The sequence below is a fragment of the Saccopteryx leptura genome, chromosome 2 (assembly GCF_036850995.1).
Source record: "Saccopteryx leptura isolate mSacLep1 chromosome 2, mSacLep1_pri_phased_curated, whole genome shotgun sequence".
Taxonomy (NCBI): domain Eukaryota; kingdom Metazoa; phylum Chordata; class Mammalia; order Chiroptera; family Emballonuridae; genus Saccopteryx; species Saccopteryx leptura.
Window position 1 is genome coordinate 258621189 of NC_089504.1, and position 20256 is coordinate 258641444.

Genomic DNA, 20256 nt, shown 5'->3' on the forward strand with positions numbered 1-20256 from the left:
TTAAGTTATCGTCCAACCTTTGTTGTCCCTGTTCACCCCTTATTACTATTTCACTGACATACTATCTCAAATTCAATTTCTCATCTTTATAATCCAGTTAACACTTATATTCTACCCTGTCTTCATCTAAACTTCATAGTAGGTCACTATATGACTTGATGCCACATTCTCTCAATCTTTTCTCATGTGTATAATATGATTCTCTAAACCCTTCTCACTGTAGAGGATACAGTTCCAGTCTTGAGGACTCTGAGAAGCCTCCCCTGGCTTCGCCCACCAGGTGAGAGGTAACCACTTACCTGTCTTATGCCCATGGCATCTCCTGCAGGTCTCCCTTATGGAACTCACTGCATTGTAGCAGCATGGTGTTTACTCATGGGTTTCACCCTCCACATAATGTAACTTTTGTTGATGCAAGGAAAAATGACTAAGAGCACGTGGGCTTGGGGAGCAGTGTTATACCCACTAACTATCCTGATTTCCTCAAGAGCCCAGCACACAGCAGGCATCCAATACATACTGACTCGATGAAATGAAACAGCGTCACCTTGCTCCTGATGGCCTGGGATTGGTCATTACATCTCTTTGGCTGGCCATTGGACAATTCGTAGACATTCAATTAGTAACTGGAATAATGGTTGTTTACTCAGTATCTTTCTAAACAAACCAATAGGAAAAATGTCTCTCTGCTCATCGGGGTTATTATTTATTTATGGGTATCAAGCATTCAACTGAATCTTATATAATCTTCAAAGCGATCATGGAAAAAAAAAAAACCAAATGTGTGTGGAGGTATAATTTGAAGAATACTCTAAAGTAGCCCTTTTCTTCCCTCTTACAGACACAAAGGAGAAACCATATTACCCTTTGCCGTGGTGTGACAGAGACTAAAGGGACAGCCATAACAGAGAAGGATGGCCTGTCCCATACCCGCTTTCCTCTGGGGCCATGGAGGGGGGACTCTGTCAGGGATTGTCCAGAAGCCCTGTGCATGGTGGCCCATGGCTGGGAGCCATCAATGGCAAGGAAAAGCATGTGACACCCAAAAGCAGCTCATCAGTGGACAACACAAAAAGAATGTGGGATCAGAACCATTTTCTGCTTTATGGGTGGAGGCAGACCCTTGTATAAGACAGAAAGAACATTCTTATTTACACAAATACACAATCTAAGTGGTAAATATGTAGAGTGATAGAATTAAACATTTTTCCTCTGGTGTATGTTCCAAATTTCTTTTTTCTTTCTTTTTTGCAAATACATTTACAATTTTTCAAAAGTCCATTTATCAGCCAACTGATGAGGTTGTCTTCCTGCTCCTCTTCTGTTAGACAGCCCCTCCCTGACCCTCGACAAGGACACAGACACACACACACAAGTTGGTCCCCTCTCAACCACATTACCAATATATGACTGCCACCTCCCCTGCCACAGCTGGTTGGGCTGGGCAGTACACACTCCACCAGTGGAGAGACAGTGAATTTGCAGAGGAGCCAAAAGAAGATGTCACAGAGGGCAACCCTGATGGACCCCAAGAACCAGGCAAGGTTTCTAGGTCCCTGCGCCAGTCCCATTCTCAGGCCTGGCCACATGGGTATGGGCTCTGTAAGGTACTGTGGGTCCTTACATGAAATCCCCCAGGCCCATTTCTGTGCTAACCCCAGCTCAGCTGAGTTGCTGACTGGCACCCAAATCGTTTCTGCCTTGAAGTGTGCCAGGCCGCGTTGGTGCTGCTGTCACTGCCACGGACAAAGGCTGCAGGCAGCTGAGAGCGACCAGGAGGTTGCGCTGGTTTCCAGAACTCCCCAACCTGACACACACACTCCGCTGCAGTGACAGCGCAGGCCGTGGCCATGGCTTCAGGGAGTCGAGCAATGCAAACCAGGTGCTTTACTACCTTGTTCACCTCGATGACCTCGTGGTGGTCAATGATGCCCCTGGACGACTGGAAGGTAAGTTCTTTCAGAGCCCTGGAGATCACGGTCCGGACTGCCTGCTTGGTCTTCAGGGCAATGACAACGTCCCGGCACTCCCGCTCTATAAGCCCTGCGCAAAGAAACCCCCGTGAGCCGACACAGCGAACACCACAACTAGCGTCTGGGTAACAGCTGGCCATTTCCAAAGTATTTACACACTAGCCTTTCGTTCCATATCATACAGAACTGGCGGGGCCGGTAAAACCAGAGCGATTTCCATTCCCATTTTATGGATGAGAAGACAGAAAACGGGCATCTGCCACTGGCTGGGAGGAAGTCGCTGTCTCTGTCCTGAATCGTGTATCATTTCATATCAATTATAGCTTTACATAAATTATATATTTTTGTTGGGCAGGTGGATAAATGACTTGATCAAACAGCCCCTGGACTTTGGTGGGTCTTTCTGAAACCAGATCTCGTCTATTCTTTTCCTTTTTCATGAACAGGAGAAGTCACCGAGGGGCCTGGGAGTGAAGGCTAAAACCGAATCTGACATTTCTTTCTTTAACTGAAATGAGCAGAGCAGCGCAATGAAGGTTCCAATGATCAAGAGCGGGTTCTAATGTCAGACATGCCTGGGCCTGAGGTCTCTAGCTCACCACTTTCCAGCCACATGACCCCAGGCAACAGAACCTTCCTAAGCCCCCTTCATCATCTATAAATGAAGGTGACAGTCTAGAGTAATTAAGCATTAAACGAGGTAATGTACATAAAGCTGCTAACACAGTGCCTGGCATGACTAGCAGTCAACAATCGGTTGCAGTAACCATGTGGGAAAAGGCACGCCCTGTCGCAGGACTGAATCGAGGGAACTTCATAATAGTCCGCACTAATCTGAAAGGTAATGGAAGACAGCAGCTCCTAGGCCCTGAATCTTTAAAAGCACAGACATAAAGATCAGTCCACGTGTAAATGGCAGCAATGGGCCCTGGATTTTCTGAGACAGCACCCAAATATTCTGACCTATTGTCTCCAAAGTTGAAATTTCATTCATCAGACAATGTTCTATTTTGATTGGGGAAGTCTGCTCCTCATAAATCCACACGGCACTTACAATGTTGTCATCCATGCAAAGTGGCTTTGCTTTATTTCTTTTATAAGAACTTCCATCTATTAAAGGCCCACAAGATAGGCCCTGGCTGGTTGGCTCAGCAGTAGAGCATTGGCCTGGCATGTGGAAGTCCTGAGTTAGATTTCTGGCCAGGGCACATAGGAGAAGTGCCCATGTGCTTCTCCACCCTTCCCCCTCTCCTTCCTCTCTATCTCTCTCTTCCCCTCCTGCAGCCAAGGCTCCATTGGAGCAAAGTTGGCCCAGGCACTGAGGATGGCTCCATGGCCTCCACCTCAGGTGCTAGAATGGCTCCAGTTATAATGGAGCAACAGCCCAGATGGGCAAAGCATCGCCCGCTGATGGGCATGGCCAAGTGGATCCTGGTGGGGCACATGCGGGAGTCTGTCTGTCTGTCCCCCCCACTTCTCACTTCGGAAAAATACAAAAAAAATTTAAATAAAAAAATAAAGGCCCACAAGATGCCAGGCCCTCTACTGGGTACTTCTCATACCCCGGAAGCCTGGTTCACAGCCCCTTATGAGAAGAGCAGACCCAAGCAGCTCTGTGTAAAATCCTAGGTCTCCTGCTGTGCTTTAACTCAAGCAGAGTGACTGCTGCTGCTCAGGGAACGGCCTCCCTTGCAGTCCCACACTCCTGAGTGTCCTTGCACACAGAGCAAAGCAAAACAAAAACACCCTTTGTCAAATAAAGGTAATTTTCGCTTGTCTTTTTCTTACAACCTTAAGGAATCTGGTCCCGTCACCTGAATAAACTTTCCACGTCTCTCATTCTTTCTCTGTGCTCCCACAGCAGATCCTAGAACTCCTCTAACTTTCTGCAATCATATACTGATAAGTGCAAACCCTCCCATAGGCTCTGCACTGTCTGCATACCTGGCCTGTTACATGTGTTCAGTGAATGCTTGTTGAAAGAGTCAATGGATGATGGCATAATTGAATGAAAGCTATCAACTTGACTTTCTATGGTTAAGTTATGGGATGGTGGGTCCTAGAGCGAATTAAGCCGGAAACACTGCTGGAGGCAAAAATGACAACCCGTGAGCTGTCCTACTTTAGGCACAGCATGTGCAGGCAGAGTTCTTTGGAAAAGAATAATACCGGGAAAAACAGAAGGCAACAGGAACAGAGAAGCCCAAATGTGAAATGGACGGACTCCACAGAAAAAGCCAGAGGCAGGAGCCAAGCAGGGCTGCTGAGGGAACGACATGGTAGACATCACTTGTTCATAGGTGCGCCAGGAGTCAAAGCCAACTCAGTGGCACGTAACATTCACACAAGGTGCGATTTCAGGAAATCAAATACTCCAACAACCTACCTAGTTCTTTGACACCATCTCGTCTGTTGGTTTCCAAAATTTCATATAATTTCTGTAAGAAGTTAGGAAAAATATTAATTTCTTATTATATCAAGACTTTAAAATCTACAGGGGAAGGTACAGCAGAACTCTCAGTTTGTGGGTTGGGGAGATATTTGGCTCCATTCTGCCCTCTGGGCCAATGCCTATGCATTCCCCAGGTTCATACTCACGTTACAGTAAGTGCTGCGCAGTCAGCAGCTTGCGTAACTACTGCGCCTAACAGTTCTGAGAAAAGATTAGTGCGCACTATGCATCAAGGAGAATTCTCACAGACAGAGTCCCATGGAGGGGAGCCCACTGGGCGGCTGTTTGGGGAGCCAGTCTATCGGGAGCACAGAAATAGTAGAATGAGAAAAATATGATGTCAGTCATACGTGTTTCCTACTGATGATTCCTGACATGACTGAAGGGCAGCTCCACGGCAGGACTCACTGATCTCCGTTCGGTCATGCGACAGGCATTTGTCAAATGTCCAGACGCCAGACTGCGTGGGGCTACTCTCTGGCTTTGAATCTTTCTGAACCTTGCACTTGTCCACAGCAAAAGCCCTGTGACCTAACAATGACGTTTCCTCAGACTTTCAGGTACAGGTGATGGAAATTCTGTACCCACGTAATGCGTGGCATAGTGCCATGTGTAGAGAACTTGTTTGGTGTCTCAAATGTAAGCAGTTCAAATTTTGGTTGATATATTACACATGTAATAAATCCCTCACTTCAAATATAAGAGGCGTACAATTTTTATTATGTTTTTCTTCTCTCTTGATAACACTGATTCAATGTTGGGAAGATGTCCAATTATTGGCCCGTCTGTGGCACCCTCATACCGTATTCAGCCCTGTTTGTGTAAGTGCAGAGAGAGCAGCTGATCCCCCTTCCCACCAACCCGGACCCACAGCAACTGGAAAATTGCTGTAGAATGACCCTGTGCCAGAGAGCGCAGGAACCAGCTCCGGCCTACAAAGGGAATATAAGCCTGAGAGTCTAGACCTGTCTGTGACTGCTCTGAAGGTGAGCGGCCGCTGGCTGACTCCTTGATCCATGTCACTTTCAGAAAAAACAGCAGTTTGCTATCTCAACACAGCTCAACAAACCATTTAAATCTTTATTGCAGTCCTCCATAGACATGCCAAAGGGGAACTGTTTCATCTCTGAAACTTTCAGGCAACTGCCCGCAAACCTGTCTGTCAGCTCCCAAACTCCTCAAAACACATTCCGAACTCCCTCTCCCACCGCTGGCTCTTGTCTCTTGTTTTTCTTCTCTCCTCCTCCTGTTTCTGAAATCTTTTCTCCTATAAATAGCTCTATGTTCTTTCTAATACAGATCAATCTATAGGCTTCCAGTGGTTGTTTTCTCCAATGATCAAAGCAAATCAGCAGGGTAGGATTCTGTTGCACGTTAATATATGACCCAATAATCTACACTTCTTTGATAAATCTAGATAGTATTTATTTTCCTAGCCTACCTGTAAAGATATCACAAAAAGTTTCAGATGCCTTTTTAAAATTCAGGCATACTCTTCTTCCTACTGTGGTTAGAAAAGAAAATCTTAAATGCTAAAGATGCTTAACAAATATATCTTTTTATGTACTTTAGAAATTAAAAAGAAAAAGATTAAGGTAGGTATCTTCACAGCCTCTTTCTCTCTCCTCAATTTGATTTAAAAAGAGCCTCTCTTTCTTGGCTTGAGGGTCTGAGGTAACTAATAGTCATCACAAAATTAGGCATGACAACCAGAATAAATAAATAGCCTCTAGTCCATCCCTGACTTTATGTCACACGCACAAAATCATTAGATATAGGACTTTAGTACTTAGGATCTAAATTCACTGTCAAATTAAAAACCAAGAGCCCCACTTGGGTTGAGAAAATACCCTTCAGCAATCAATATTGTTCAATTTAGACATATATATATAATAACATAACCCCAAAATCACCAAACATTGGGCGGGAAACAAAAACAGAATGAAAGACAAACACGACAGATAGAAGAATGAAACTCAAGGATAAAGAATTTATACTGGAAACACAAAATTTTAAAATAAAGAAATGCAAGAGGATATCACATTTACAAAAAAAAAAATGGGTGAGGGAGGCAGGGAGACACAGTTGCTATGAAAAAAGAAGCAATCACAGTTCTTGGAGATCAAAAAGTGTCAAAAAGGAAAAAGAAAATTTAACAGACGGGCTGAAGAGTAGAACAGATACAGCTACAGACTGCATTAGTAACTTAGAAAATCAAGTTGAGGGGATGGCTCTCCACTGACAAGAGGAGAGAGTTGAAAGCTATGAGAAAAGCCCAAACAGGGACTAAATCTAGAACTTCAAAAATCTGTTTAATAGGGTTCCAAAAGGAGGTAACAGAAATAACAAGGTGAGGAAACAATCAGAGTAATGGGGGAAAGATGGCCATCTTCAATTACAAAGCCTCCACCAAGTGCTGTGTGGGGTAAAAAAATATATATTTTTTTAATCACCCGTGGATACATCTTGGCGAAATTTCAGAACTCCAAGGATAAAGAGAAAATCCTGAAAGCCTATAAAGAGAGAATAAAAAAGTCACCTACACAAAGAAAATTCAAGTCAGACAGATCAGCAATGCTGACGATGATGAGGGACGATGTCTTCAAGAAAATGGTTTTGGAGCATAAAATTTTGTGTGTGTGTGACAGAGACAGAGAGAGAAAGAGAGAGACAGTTAGGGATAGACAGACAGAAAGAGAGAGAGATGAGAAGCATCAATTCTTCGTTGTGGCACCTTAGTTGTTCATTGACTGCTTTCTCATACGTGCCGTGACTGGGGGTGATGCAGCAGAGAGAGTGACCCCTTGCTCAACCTAGTGACCTTTGGGCTCAAGCCAGCAACCTTGGGCTTCAAGCCAACGACAATGGGGTCACGTCTCTGATCCCATGTTCAAGCCAGCGACCCTGCGCTCAAGCCAGATGAGCCCATGCTCAAGCTGGTGACCTTGGGGTTTTGAACTTGGGTCCTCTGTGTCCCAGTCCAATGCTCTATCCACTGCGCCACCGCCTGGTCAGGCTCTTTTGTTTGTTTTTGTTTTGCCAAAGGATCAGTATTTGTGTCTCACCTGATATACTGATTCTCGGCTAGAAATTTGTTTTATTAAAAGTTTGGTATCCTCTTGACTTTTGACATAGCCTTTGGTGATAGTGTACATCAGGCTGCCTCGCTTTTTGAGCTGCACATCCACGACTATTACCAGCAGTGGTATTATTACCTGCGGCAATGGAGAGGGGAAAAGTAACCTGAGAATGTGACAAGGAAAAGCACCCTCAAAGGCAGAGCTCGCTAAGTGTCGTCTCTGGATCAGCAATGGCACCACCCAGAGGCTTGTCAGAAATGCAGATTCTTGGGCCCCACTCCACCTGCTGAGCCAGGAGCTCCAGAGATGGGCCCCGTTTAACAAGTCTTCAGGTGACTCTGTGCACACTCAAGTTTGAGAGCCACCCCCTAAAGAAACAAAAGCTCGGTGAATAACCAGCTCTGTAGCTGTGAGGGGGGAGTCCCCCCCCCCATTCTCTGTACTCCCAGATTTCAGGAGGTGAGAGAGGAGGTCTTGTAACCTGGGTGACAGTTACCAACCGAATACACTGTCTCTGCACCTCAGTTTCTTCACTGATAACAGAAAGAACCTAGGATACGAAGACCCTTCTGAGTGTTCAGCTTCTTGAACCATAAGCTGCGGCAGGAGAGGGTAGTGACTGAAGAGGACTGGATTTTAAACAAAAACCTTCCTGGATTCAGATACCAGCTCTCCTACTCCCTGTCCCTGTGACCTTGAGCCCCTTGTGTAGAGCCTCTGAGGACTCCGTTCTCATCTGTAAAATGAGGATAATAACACCCAAGGAACAGAATGCCAGTGGAGCTGCCCCTCATGAGCAGTGCCCTCAGCCACAGAGCCAGAGTCACGGCAGAGCACAGGGGGCTAGCCTAGTGCCTGCTAGCAGGAGACCAAGCTGGGCACAGGGAGAGAGCATCAGGCCGAAGGAACTGCAAGAGCAGAGAACAGAGAGACGGCTTTGGCCGCTCTTTTGGTTGTGAAACTTTGGATAGAGGGACAGACCTTACAGAGGATTTTTACAAGTTTTATTCCATGATGCCCTGACACTCCCTCTAAGCTGTTTGTAAGAGGATCTAAATTTTTTAAATCTCCAGCTATTTTCCTAGCTCTCTTATATAGATGCATTTCTTTGGAAAGCACCTAACTAACTTGATATAGTGGTGACATCTACTTCACAGGGCTATTGTAATAATTAGATAATGTGCTATGTTCCTAGAATACAGCAAGTGCTCAATAAAATAAGCCAATCAGGCCCTGGCCGGGTGGCTCAGTGGTAGAGCGTCGTCCTGGTGTGCAGGAGTCCCAGGTTCGATTCCTGGCCAGGGCACACAGGAGAAGCGCCCATCTGCTTCTCCACCCCTCCCCTTTTCCTTCCTCTCTGTCTCTCTCTTCCCCTCCCACAGCCAAGGCTCCATTGGAGCAAAGTTGGCCCGGGCGCTGAGGATGGTTCCATGGCCTCTGTCTCATGCACTAGAGTGGCTCTGGTTGCAGCGGAAAAACGCCCCAGATGGGCAGAGCATCACCCCCTGGTGGGCGTGCCGGGTGGATCCCGGTCGGGCACATGCGGGAGTCTGTCTGACTGCCTCCTCGTTTCCAACTTCAGAAAGAAAAAAAAATGAGCCAATCATGGTTATATTAACAACATCAATTCCTTAAATATACTTAACTGAGATTTGTCACAGTGTGCTGGACAGAAGTGGTGTTATAGTAATATGATGTTATAGTAATTAAATCTATAGAAAAATATAAAAGATACATAAAAATAAGTTAGGATATAATATTATATTAAAAGCCATTAAGGCAAGTGAATAAGGCTATCACATCTGGACAGGAATTAATCTAGTGTGTACAGATATGAAAGTCAGTCTTTAAATCAAGTTGACTTCCACAATAACACATCTTTAAATCTTTAAATCACTCAGAGAGACTTTTCTCAAGGTATTACTTCTAAAATAATTATTTTCTATTCATCTGCATACGATCTCTTTACAAAAACTGGTTACATATGGCAGCTTCCACCTTCCATTCTAGGACCTAACCACATTCTTGATTTCTAAAGTACTTTGTAATATGGCAGGGTTATACCTTATGAGAGCAATTAGCTCTAATCTTATCTCATAAAGTAAAAATGATAAATAATCAAAATGACACCTTAAGCAGATTTTGTGTACAACTCTCTGCACAGTAGCTCCAAATTTATTTATTTTTTATTCCTTATTTTTCTTTTTTAAGTGAGAAGAGGGGAGAGAGAGAGAGACAGCCTCCCACATGTTCCTGACCAGGAAACACCCACAACACCTATATGAGACCGATGCTCCAATCAATTGAACTATTTTCAGTGCCTGAGGCTAACACTTGGCCCAACTGAGCCACTGGCTGTGGGAGGGCACGAGGGAGAAAAGGAAGAGAGGAAGGGAGAGAGAAGCAGATGGTTGCTTCTCATGTGTGCCATGACCGGGGATTGAACCTGTGGTGACAGCATGCTGGGTCAATGTTCTAGCAACTGAGCATACCGTCTAAATTTCTTATAAATACTGAAGTTTGGTAACATTGCTACAGAATCGCCCTGGCTGGTTGGCTCAGCGGTAGAGCGTCAGCCTGGCATGCGGGGGACCCGGGTTCGATTCCCGGCCAGGGCACATAGGAGAAGCGCCCATTTGCTTCTCCACCCCCTCCCCTCCTTCCTCTCTGTCTGTCTCTTCCCCTCCCGCAGCCAAGGCTCCATTGGAGCAAAGATGGCCTGGGTGCTGGGAATGGCTCCTTGGCCTCTGCCCCAGGCGCTAGAGTGGCTCTGGTCGCTGCAGAGCGATGCCCCGGAGGGGCAGAGCATCGCCCCCTGGTGGGCAGAGCGTCGCCCCTGGTGGGCCTGCCAGGTGGATCCCGGTCGGGCGCATGTGGGAGTCTGACTGTCTCTCCCCGTTTCCAGCTTCAGAAAAATACAAAAATACAAAAAACAAAAACAAAAAAACACATTGCTACAGAATCAAGGAAGGGACAAAAAAAGAATGTCTACAAGCACAAGTCTGAGTATACCAACAATTCTGCCTATAACTATTAAATTTCTCAGAGAAGGAGGACTAGATGAAGGATTCTGATGTATACCTTTTGCCATCAGTTACAGCTCTGTTTAAAAAAAAAAACAGTTGATGTGATGAGAATTAAATGACTCAAAAAAAAAAAAAAAGAATAGAGTGACAAATTAAATCATCTAAAGCTCCAGCTTGTGTCATGCAACTCCATTTGAAAGTGAGAAAGGAGGTTTCAGAGTGGAGGCTGAAAATTGGAAAATCGCCCTTCCGAGTCCAAACCAGAACCACAGAAAGAAGAAATCGATGTTGTTAGGGAGTTTGCAGGCCATGTCAAGTTAAACCCTGCTGGGGTTGTGCTGTGCGAGTGTGGACTACAGAGAAAACATCTGTAGGCTTCTGCATAGGGAAGGCTGGCTCTATGAGCAAATTTTACTAAAACTTGGAGAGCTTGTTTCCGGCTTCACCCTGCTTCAGATGAAACCAATGTTTTCATTCATTCACTCAACAAATCTTTCTGAAGTCCTGAGGACATGCCAGGCATCAGCTCGAGAGCTGCAGGTTATATCAACCATGAGAACGAAGACTGCTACCTGATGAAGCGCACGTTGGATGCACAGTAAAGAGGTGATAATGCTTTGGAGGAAACATTCACTGAAGCAGGTGGAGAGGGAGTGGGAAGATGGGGTGGGAAGCTGGGAGCATGGGGCAGGGGGGGGTGGGACTGGGAGCACGGCGGCAGGTGGCCAGTCTGCAGAGGTGGTCCGGAAAGGCCTGCTGTGGGAGGGGCAGAGCCCTGAGCCATGACTGATGGAGGGGAGAGAGTGAACCAGGCCAACAGCTGCAGACAGCGTGGGGCAGGGGAAGAAACAGCTCCTTCCTCATGTACCTCAAAGCAGTGAGGTTTCTTAACACGTTTTAAAAACAATGTAGGAAGAGAAAAAAAAAGACCCTGCCCTGGCCGGTTGGCTCAGTGGCAGAGCGTCAGCCCAGCATGTGAAAGTCCCAGGTTTATTTCTGGTCAGGGCACACAGGAGAGGCGACCATCTGCTTCTCCACTCCTCCCCCTTCCTTTCTCTCCCTCTCTTACTCTCTCTCTCTTCCCCTCCTGCAGCCACGGCATTGGTTGGCCCTGCCACTGAGGATGGCTAGGTGGAGCCTCTGCCTCAAGTGCTAAGGGTGATTTGGTTGGCAAGCAATGGCCCTAGATGGGCAGAGCATCGCTAGGAGGGGGCTTGCCAGGTGGATCCCTGGTTGGGGTGCGTGTGTGAGTCTGTCTCTCTGTCTCCCCTCTCCTCACTTAAAAAAAAAAACCCAATATTTAAAAATGTGAAATTTTACCTTGATGAGAGGAATAAATCTAATTATTCTGAAATAGCCTAGAATTATTGTAATCTGAATAAGAATCATGTTGCTTGGTCTCATTCTGACAAAGTATATACAAGAGATATCGGCAATTCCAATGAGTAGGATACAGAATTCCACAATATTCCAATGTTGGTAAAAATATTTCCTTTTCATAATTATTACCTGTTTAGAAAAAAAAAATAGAACATATGTCATTTCATAGTACATATATAATGATGTGGTGGGGGGGAGAAGGTTTAAAAATTAAGTTACATCCTCAACTACTGATGAGTTATATTCCAAAGTTGGGTTTTAAGTTATTCATTTGGAATTCCCAAAAAAATTATTTTTAATTTCCAACATCAAAAATCTCAATTTAACTCAATATATATAACCTAGAATGAATCTGAAATGCCAGAAACAAGCCATGAAAATAATGGTAAACAAGTTCATTGGGATACTATTAATAATAATTAAAGTATAAAACAATAATTCTGATAAATCTTATCTTTGAAATAAAAAGTAGTTCTCATCTTATATGAGGACCTAGCAAACCAGTTTGCTTACTTGCTTATTTATTTTTTGCATCATTACAGAGAGTAATTGAGGGAAACATCCATGCCTGAATTTTCAATTCTCTTTACTTGATCTTTGAGATTCTCCCCAGTTTTATGATAGTTACCTTAGCTGATATCCAAGACTGTGATTAATGATTTCATTATTAAACCCAGAAAATTCAAAAAATATTACTAAAATTCTCTGATTAAAATTCTAGGATTCTATCAACTGTTATAGCAAATGGCTTCCATGTGGTATCAAGTTATTTCAAAAATATGAAAAAAATAAATTCACAATATCTGAATTATTCTTTAAAAAAGGACACATTACTATTTTAAACAGTACCTTCAACACTGACTGTAATACATACAAAAATATAAAATAGTAGTTTACTAATATCAGAGATGACACATTTAACTCTCTTGCCATTGGCCATAGATGCATTATCATAGGAAAAATGTACATAAAGGATATAGCATTTCCTGCATATTCAAATTCTTCTGAAGCTACAATGTAATATATATATGTCTGAAATCTATTATTCCTGTAAAAAGAGAGATCAAATAATATGTCAGATTACTTTAAATGTATAACAAGATGTGAAGTTCAACATTTGTTTAAACAAATCATTAACAGTTATTTGAAGAAAGTACAATAGAAAATAAGATAAGCAAAAATCTAAACACACTTTCTATACATAAGAATCATAATGAAATAAAAATCCATCTTTTGTTAATCTATGTCAGGGATAGGGAGCATTTTTTAAAGTCAAGGTGATAGTACATAGGAAACAATGCAAAGATTTATACATTGAAAGCAAGAAACTAATTTAGAAAAAAATTAGCATAGTTCAAAATTAAAAACAGTAAAACATATATTCCATTCAATAATTACCATTACATGCTTTAAAATTTTTTTAATCCATCTAAAGTAGAGCCTAACAAAAAGAGATTAGCTATATATATGTTAAGACCCTATATTATATTTCTTTTTAAACATAATAAATAGAAGAAAGTAAAAAATTATCAAAATTTGTTATGGAAGGTACCATATGTAAACATCCACTTGAAATTTAGTGGTTTCAATGTTCCCCCTATCTTCTCTGTTGGACATAGTCTATTCGCAGAAAAACCTTCCTGCTCTAAAAAGTATATAAGTGCACAACTTACATAACAAAGCAAAGAACCTACCCAAGTTAAGGAAAACCCGTATCTTGTGATGTCTTTTGTAAAGATGGTCATGCATATGACTAGTACCGTGTTGTGTTTTTCCTAAATACAGACATCAACATAAGCACCCTACCGCGCAGATGAAACTAAGCCGGTGGCTTAAGGTTGCGAGTTTGAGATTTCTCGCCCCAGTGGCCCTGGCCGGTTGGCTCAGCGGTAGAGCATCGGCCTGGCATGCAGGGGACCTGGGTTCGATTCCCGGCCAGGGCACATAGGAGAAGCGCCCATTTGCTTCTCCACCCCCCACCCTCCTTCCTCTCTGTCTCTCTCTTCCCCTCCCGCAGCCAAGGCTCCATTGGAGCAAAGATGGCCCGGGCGCTGGGGATGGCTCCTTGGCCTCTGCCCCAGGCGCTAGAGTGGCTCTGGTCGCGGAAGAGCGATGCCCCGGAGGGGCAGAGCATTGCCCCCTGGTGGGCAGAGCATCGCCCCTGGTGGGCATGCCGGGTGGATCCCAGTCGGGCGCATGCGGGAGTCTGTTTGACTGTCTCTCCCCGTTTCCAGCTTCAGAAAAATATAAAAAAAAAAAAGATTTCTCGCCCCAGCTTATTGTGGTACCCAGGAGAACAGCAGGAGAATATGTAAGTAGCTCAGCATGCAACACGACCCTAAGATGTGGCAGATAAAACTGGAAGAATCCAAACGTGAATACCCTCTGCTCCTCGCTGCCCACTCTCATATTGAAGTCAGAGACGCTTTTGAAGCACAACGGGGAGAGAGAAGCAGGCTCTCTGCTCAGTCGCCACTCAACCAGTAACAGTCACCACTCAACCAGTAACAGTCGACTGTAAGGTTAAGTATTTTAAATAAGAAAAATCAAGATAGTGTATTCTGACAATATAGAAAGGTCATATTTTCAAGTATATTGCTATTAAAGGTTCACAATACTTACCCACTTGGAAAGAAATCTGCCATATTTTTATGATAGTCCAACATGGTTAAAATGTTTTTAAACTTGATCAGCCAACTTTTAGCTTTCACGTAAGTTGAAACATCATAAATACTCATGAATCTAACAGAGAAAAATATACATATGTAATATAATAAAGAGCAAGTGCTATCTTTTGGGGAAGTATAAAAGGGAAAGTGAAACTAAAGATAAATGCAATATGGGTCTATTAAACAGGCCCAGTCCTGAGCCTCCGGACCTACTCACCTACCACTCATGGTCATGGTACAGGAACATTTCTAGCATCAGACCCCTGCTACCTCTGTTCCTGGAAACATTCCTGACCTGTGGTAGCACATAATTAAAGCTTCTCCAAGACCAATTCTTTGGGGTTCGGAATGAAGCTCCCCTTTGTAATGCCTTGCTAGCCCAAGCCTCTCCCAACGTCCTGAAGGCCCTCGCCTTTTCAAACTTTATCTAGGAACTGACAGATTACCAGGCTGCCAAACCATTAGCTGTCACCCAGACAGGATCCCCTGTCACTGTCGTTCCGCAAGTTTGTCCTGGACCATCCACTAGCTAATGTTTGCCAGGTCTATGACCAGATGGCAGTAAATCACTGAGATACTGAGCCTTTCCCACCAGGTTTAATGGTATCTATCAGCATCATCAGCTAGGTCAATTCCCCCACAGCCTGCTCCACCTCAGAGAATAGTCTAATATCAGGCTCCAGGCTTTCCTACCTCCCCTATCCAGTAACTTAGTAAATATGAGATAAAGACAAAATAATTATATAGTAACTAAAACTGTCTGGGTTCTCTTTCATGACTCTCCTAGTCTCTTGTCTAATTACACTGTATATAGTCAGATCATTCTCCCAAATCTCCTAATGTCACCAGCTTTCAATGGGAAAAAAATGTAAACAAGTAAAATAGGAATTAGATAAATGGATGGATGGATGGATGGATGGGTGGATGAATATGTGGATGGATGCATGGATTGATGCGTGGATGAATGTGTGGATGAATATGTGGATGGATGCATGGATTGATGCGTGGATGAATGTGTGGATGGATGCATGGATGGATGAATGGGTAGATAAAGATAGAGGAGATAAACAGATTGATCTGGACATTTAACTCTCAGTTCATTCATTCCTTATCACATTCCCATTCAATTTTGGAAACAGCAATTAAATAAGTACTACACTTACTTTCCATGGATGGGAGAAAAGCTTTTGGTGGCACCAATTAACATCCGGGCTGCCTTTGCATTTAGGATTCCCTCATGACATTGGTTTTCAAAGCTATTCTAAATATACAATTTTAAATAAAAGTGACAAAAGATCAAAACATAAATGCAGTGAACTCTGCTTGACCTTTGTATAGCTCTCATTATTATTGAATTCATTTCATAAAAATACACATTTGCCAAAAAAAGTGCTATAGCAGGAGATATATTTTATTCAACTTAAATATTTATTAAATATTCACTTTTTGCAAAGTACTGTTCCAGATATCTTGAGATACAAAAGTTCCTAGCTTCAGGAAACTCAAACTCTGTACAACTCAAAGAATTTACTTCAGTAATATAAATAGCATCAGTAGCATTATCTTTCTATGGAGGACTAGATGATGCAAATTATTAATTCAAAGGGTAACTAATCATTTCAGACTTGCAAAGGTCTACCAAGAGATAAAAGTAAACTGTCCTTTTTAAAGCATTTGTCCCAAGATTATTGAGATATAATTGACATATAACATTGTGTACGTTTTAGGTGTACAACATGATTTGATACACATTTACATTACAAAGTAGTTATTACAATAACGTTAGAACGTATTACCTCAGTTAATTACTATTTTTTTGTGTGTGGTGAAAATATTTAATATCCACTCTCTTAGCAACTTTCAAGTATATAATACAGCATCATTAAATGCAGTCACCATACTGCATATGAGACACCCCAGAACATACTCTTTTTATAAGTGAGAGTCTTCAGTTTGACTAAATCTTCCCACTAGAGAAGGACTTTGTCTCTGTGACCAATTTTGAGTTAAAGTCTATTCTATCTAATGTAAGTATAGCCATTCCTGATTCCTTCTGGTTACCATTACATGAATTCTTTTTCTCCAATCCTTCATTTTCAGCCTGTGTGTCCTTAAAGCTTAAGTAAGTCTCTTTTAAGCAGCACATATATAGTTGGATCTTGTTGTTTTTTTTTAATCCACTCTGTCTTTTGATTGGAGGATTTAGCCCATTTACCCTTAAGACATTTATTGATAGATAATTAGAAAAATTATTGCCATTTTGTTCTTTTTCTTTTTAGTTCTTTTGGTCTTCTCTTGCTGTCTCTTTTTGTTATTTCTTTTTCTAATGGTTTCCTTTAATTCCTTTCTCTTTCTCTTTTGTATATCTACTTTATATTTTTTCTTTGTGATTATCATGAGGCTTATATAAAATACGTTACAGATGTAACTAGACTGTCTTCTTAGGTACCCCCCCTCCAATGTATCAGGAGAAAAGTCACACCTTTTAGTTGCCATGGATATTAAACTTGGAGGCTAAAGTCACCTCCTGGCACTACTTCCTTCCTCACTAACCTTCCTCACACGCTGAACATGCCCTCTCGCTTTATAAATGTATTCATTGCTTCTACTCATTGTTCATAATGTACTCATTGTGGAAGCTGTGCATCTTCCCAAGGGCTGGGCTCCAGAACATTCTCCAAATCACTTTCCCCACTTTTATTGATCAAAACAAGTGACAAAAACAGCCCAAATTCAGTGTTGAGGGGGGGAATGTGACTATACCGCTCTGAATAGGAGTCTTGCAAACTCTGAGAAGGACATATCCATTCATTGCAACATGCAAACTTTATCAGAATCCAATTAAAAAATACAAACTGGGAACATACATACTGATTGCATTTATGAGACAATTGGAAATTTGATTATTGACTCAATATTTGATGTTATTAAAAATTATTATTAATTTTACATGCAATATATTAGTGTTTACTACAGTTTTTAAAACAATTTTTAAATTCAGAGGTACATACTAAAATATTTACAAGTGAAATGATATGCTATCAAAATAATATGGAAAGTAGGGGAGTGAATGAGGATATGATGGGGCAGGGTTGGTCACATGTGGAGGGTTTTTAAAAATGGGTACATGGAGTTTCATTACACTATCATACCTACTTTTATATATATTAAAATTTTTTCATAATAATAAGTTTTCAAATAAAAGTTTAAAAACAAGGCCTCTGGGGCCCTGGCCAGTTGGTTCAGTGGTAGAGTGCCAGCCCAGTGTGTGGAAGTCCTGGGTTTGATTCCCAGTCAGGGCACACATCTGCTTCTCTCTCTCTCTCTCTCTTCTCCTCCCCTCCTGCAGCCATGGCTCAATTAGAGCAAGTTGGTCCCAAGCGCCGAGGATGGCTCCATGGCCTCCGCCTCAGGTGCTAAAAAATGGCTCCAGTTGCAATGGAGCAATGCCCCAGATAGGCAGAGCATCACCCCCTGGTGGGCTTGATCAGTGTATCCTGGTCGGGGCACATGCAGGAGGAGTCTGTATCTGCCTCCCTTCCTCTCACTAAAAATAAATAAATAAATAAATAATAAAAAATAGGACTCTGGGAATAACAAGTATTTTATATACTTGTAACATTGAGTAAAATTTGTCTTATTAGAACATAATCTAATTTAAAATGTACAATTTGATAAATTGTTTTAACTTAATTTTATCTAGCATTCTTCCTATGCTTAATTTAAATATTAAACCTGAAATATTTTAAGAGAATCTTTTATTCACTAGCTTTATTTTAACTTACTAGATTTATAAAAGTTAAATGGGTACTTGAGAGATTTTTGTATTAAAGGAATTCAAATATGTTAAATGTAGAAAAGAGTCTCAAATATTTGAAGATATTTATTTTACTAAGTATGTAAATGACACCAAGCATTATTCAAAGACCCTGAAAAGTAAACTATTAAAATCTGCTAGACTTAGAAACAGAACAATAAGATTCTGTTACTTGAACTTTGAAGCCTGGGATTTTTCATTTTTATTTTTTAAATTTCGTAAATCAAATATAAATTTAATAACCAATGGACTATCAAAAGGTGGGGGAAAATGTTTTTCTAGTCACCTGTAAACTAAATGTAAGAGTTAAAAGCATTGTAAGAATAAAAACAAACTTAAAAGCAAATTATGTGAACATTACCAACCATTTGTATTCTAGCTACATGCAATCTGGCTTCTTCCATTAAAACTTCATCTGTCAGAGACTCCTGCTCATGTTTACCATGTGAAATGTCATGAAACTGAAGAGTATCAGACTGTTTTAAAAGCATACAGAGATAAAGTTAAAAATAAGTAAAAATGACTAGGCACTCAACAAAGATGTCACTACTCAAATCAGAATTGCTCAAATGCAAGGGCATGTATATAAGTGGCTATCTTTCTCCATATAACAAATGTTGTTTACAACTGTGGCAAAGTAACTATTTATTTGGGGAAATTTAGAAGTGAAATTCTTCCCCCAAACTGTCTATGTTTGCTCTCTGAAGCAGCCTGTTTTTTATTTTTCCTGCTTTTTTATAATCAGAGGCGGATTAAGGTCGGTTGAGGCCCCTGCAGCAGAAGAAAATATTGGGCCTCTTAACATTAGAAAAAAGTGTAAAGTAGGGGTTTTGCAGAGCCCTTCAGAAGTGGGGGCCCAGGGCATGTGTCTAGTGCACCCGCTGAGAAATCCGCCTCTGTTTATAATAATTATCTGGGGAAAGATCTCTCAGTTCCTGAACTGTCTAGAAGCATCAGCTTGGTGAAGTCCATTCATAGCTATTCTACCAGTCAATCTGTAAAAACACTGTTTCTCGCATATTTGGCAAATAGATTAATTACCAAGACTTCCCTTTAGAGACACAATTCAAAGAAATCTTTTCACCAACATAGCAAAGCTAGTAAGTATAGCCCCTCCTCAAATTTTCTGACATTTAATTAGCAGAATCAAGTTTTATAATAACTAAAGCAAGAGAGGCAGACCCTGGGAAGGAAAGAAAGACTATTTTGGGAGGGCAGTTATCAACTCACAGGAATGCTGTATTCAATCTTCGTTTTTTCTTCTACTAAGGTCCAATTAACGTTTGTCAAAAGTTTCTCTGTTTTAGATAAAGTTATTGTGTTCTGTCTTATCTCCTCTATGTGCTTAATGATGCTTTGTATGGCCATTTGTCTTGGGAGAGAAATAGCACACAAGCCTGTGATAGACAAAAGGAAGAACCTTAACAGAAGGCAAGGGGAAGCAAAAACATGGCATGACGTAGTGGAATCTTGGCATCACGGCACAGCTTAGAGCAAAAACAACATTTTATCCAAAACTTTCCACAAAATTACCCAACTGTCTGTTCCCTTTTGGCTGTGTAGCTTAACTTTATCTGACTCGATGGCTAAAGACTGTTATTAGTTCCCTTTCGTTCCCTGTAGCTGGGGACATGACTCGCCATTTCAAGGCACCCAATGGGTATTTCTCAAAGTGTGGGAGACTCCCTGTGTCTTCTATAAGCAGAAGGGCTGGACATTAAACTATGCAAATTTCTGGGCTCCAGTCCATACCTGCATAAGCACATTGGCCTGAGAATTTGCATTTTAACAAGTTCTCCAACTGATTCTTATACAAAATGAAATTTAAAGGCCATTGCAACAGACAGTACTCAAATTAA

General features: G+C 41.8%; 1 protein-coding gene across 1 annotated transcript in view; it reads right to left on the reverse strand.

The window, feature by feature from the left end:
* The window catches only part of SLC9C2 (solute carrier family 9 member C2 (putative)), an 82000-nt gene that overhangs the window by 27426 nt on the left and 34318 nt on the right, over nt 1-20256 (reverse strand). The window contains exons 11-19 of the mRNA XM_066363831.1: nt 19628-19794; nt 18763-18858; nt 15744-15841; nt 14534-14653; nt 12761-12959; nt 11852-12040; nt 7491-7640; nt 4360-4411; nt 1895-2043 (exon numbers count right to left, since the gene is read on the reverse strand). Of these exons, the coding sequence (XP_066219928.1) occupies nt 1895-2043; nt 4360-4411; nt 7491-7640; nt 11852-12040; nt 12761-12959; nt 14534-14653; nt 15744-15841; nt 18763-18858; nt 19628-19794 (1220 nt within the window). The remainder of the gene's footprint in view (nt 1-1894; nt 2044-4359; nt 4412-7490; nt 7641-11851; nt 12041-12760; nt 12960-14533; nt 14654-15743; nt 15842-18762; nt 18859-19627; nt 19795-20256) is intronic.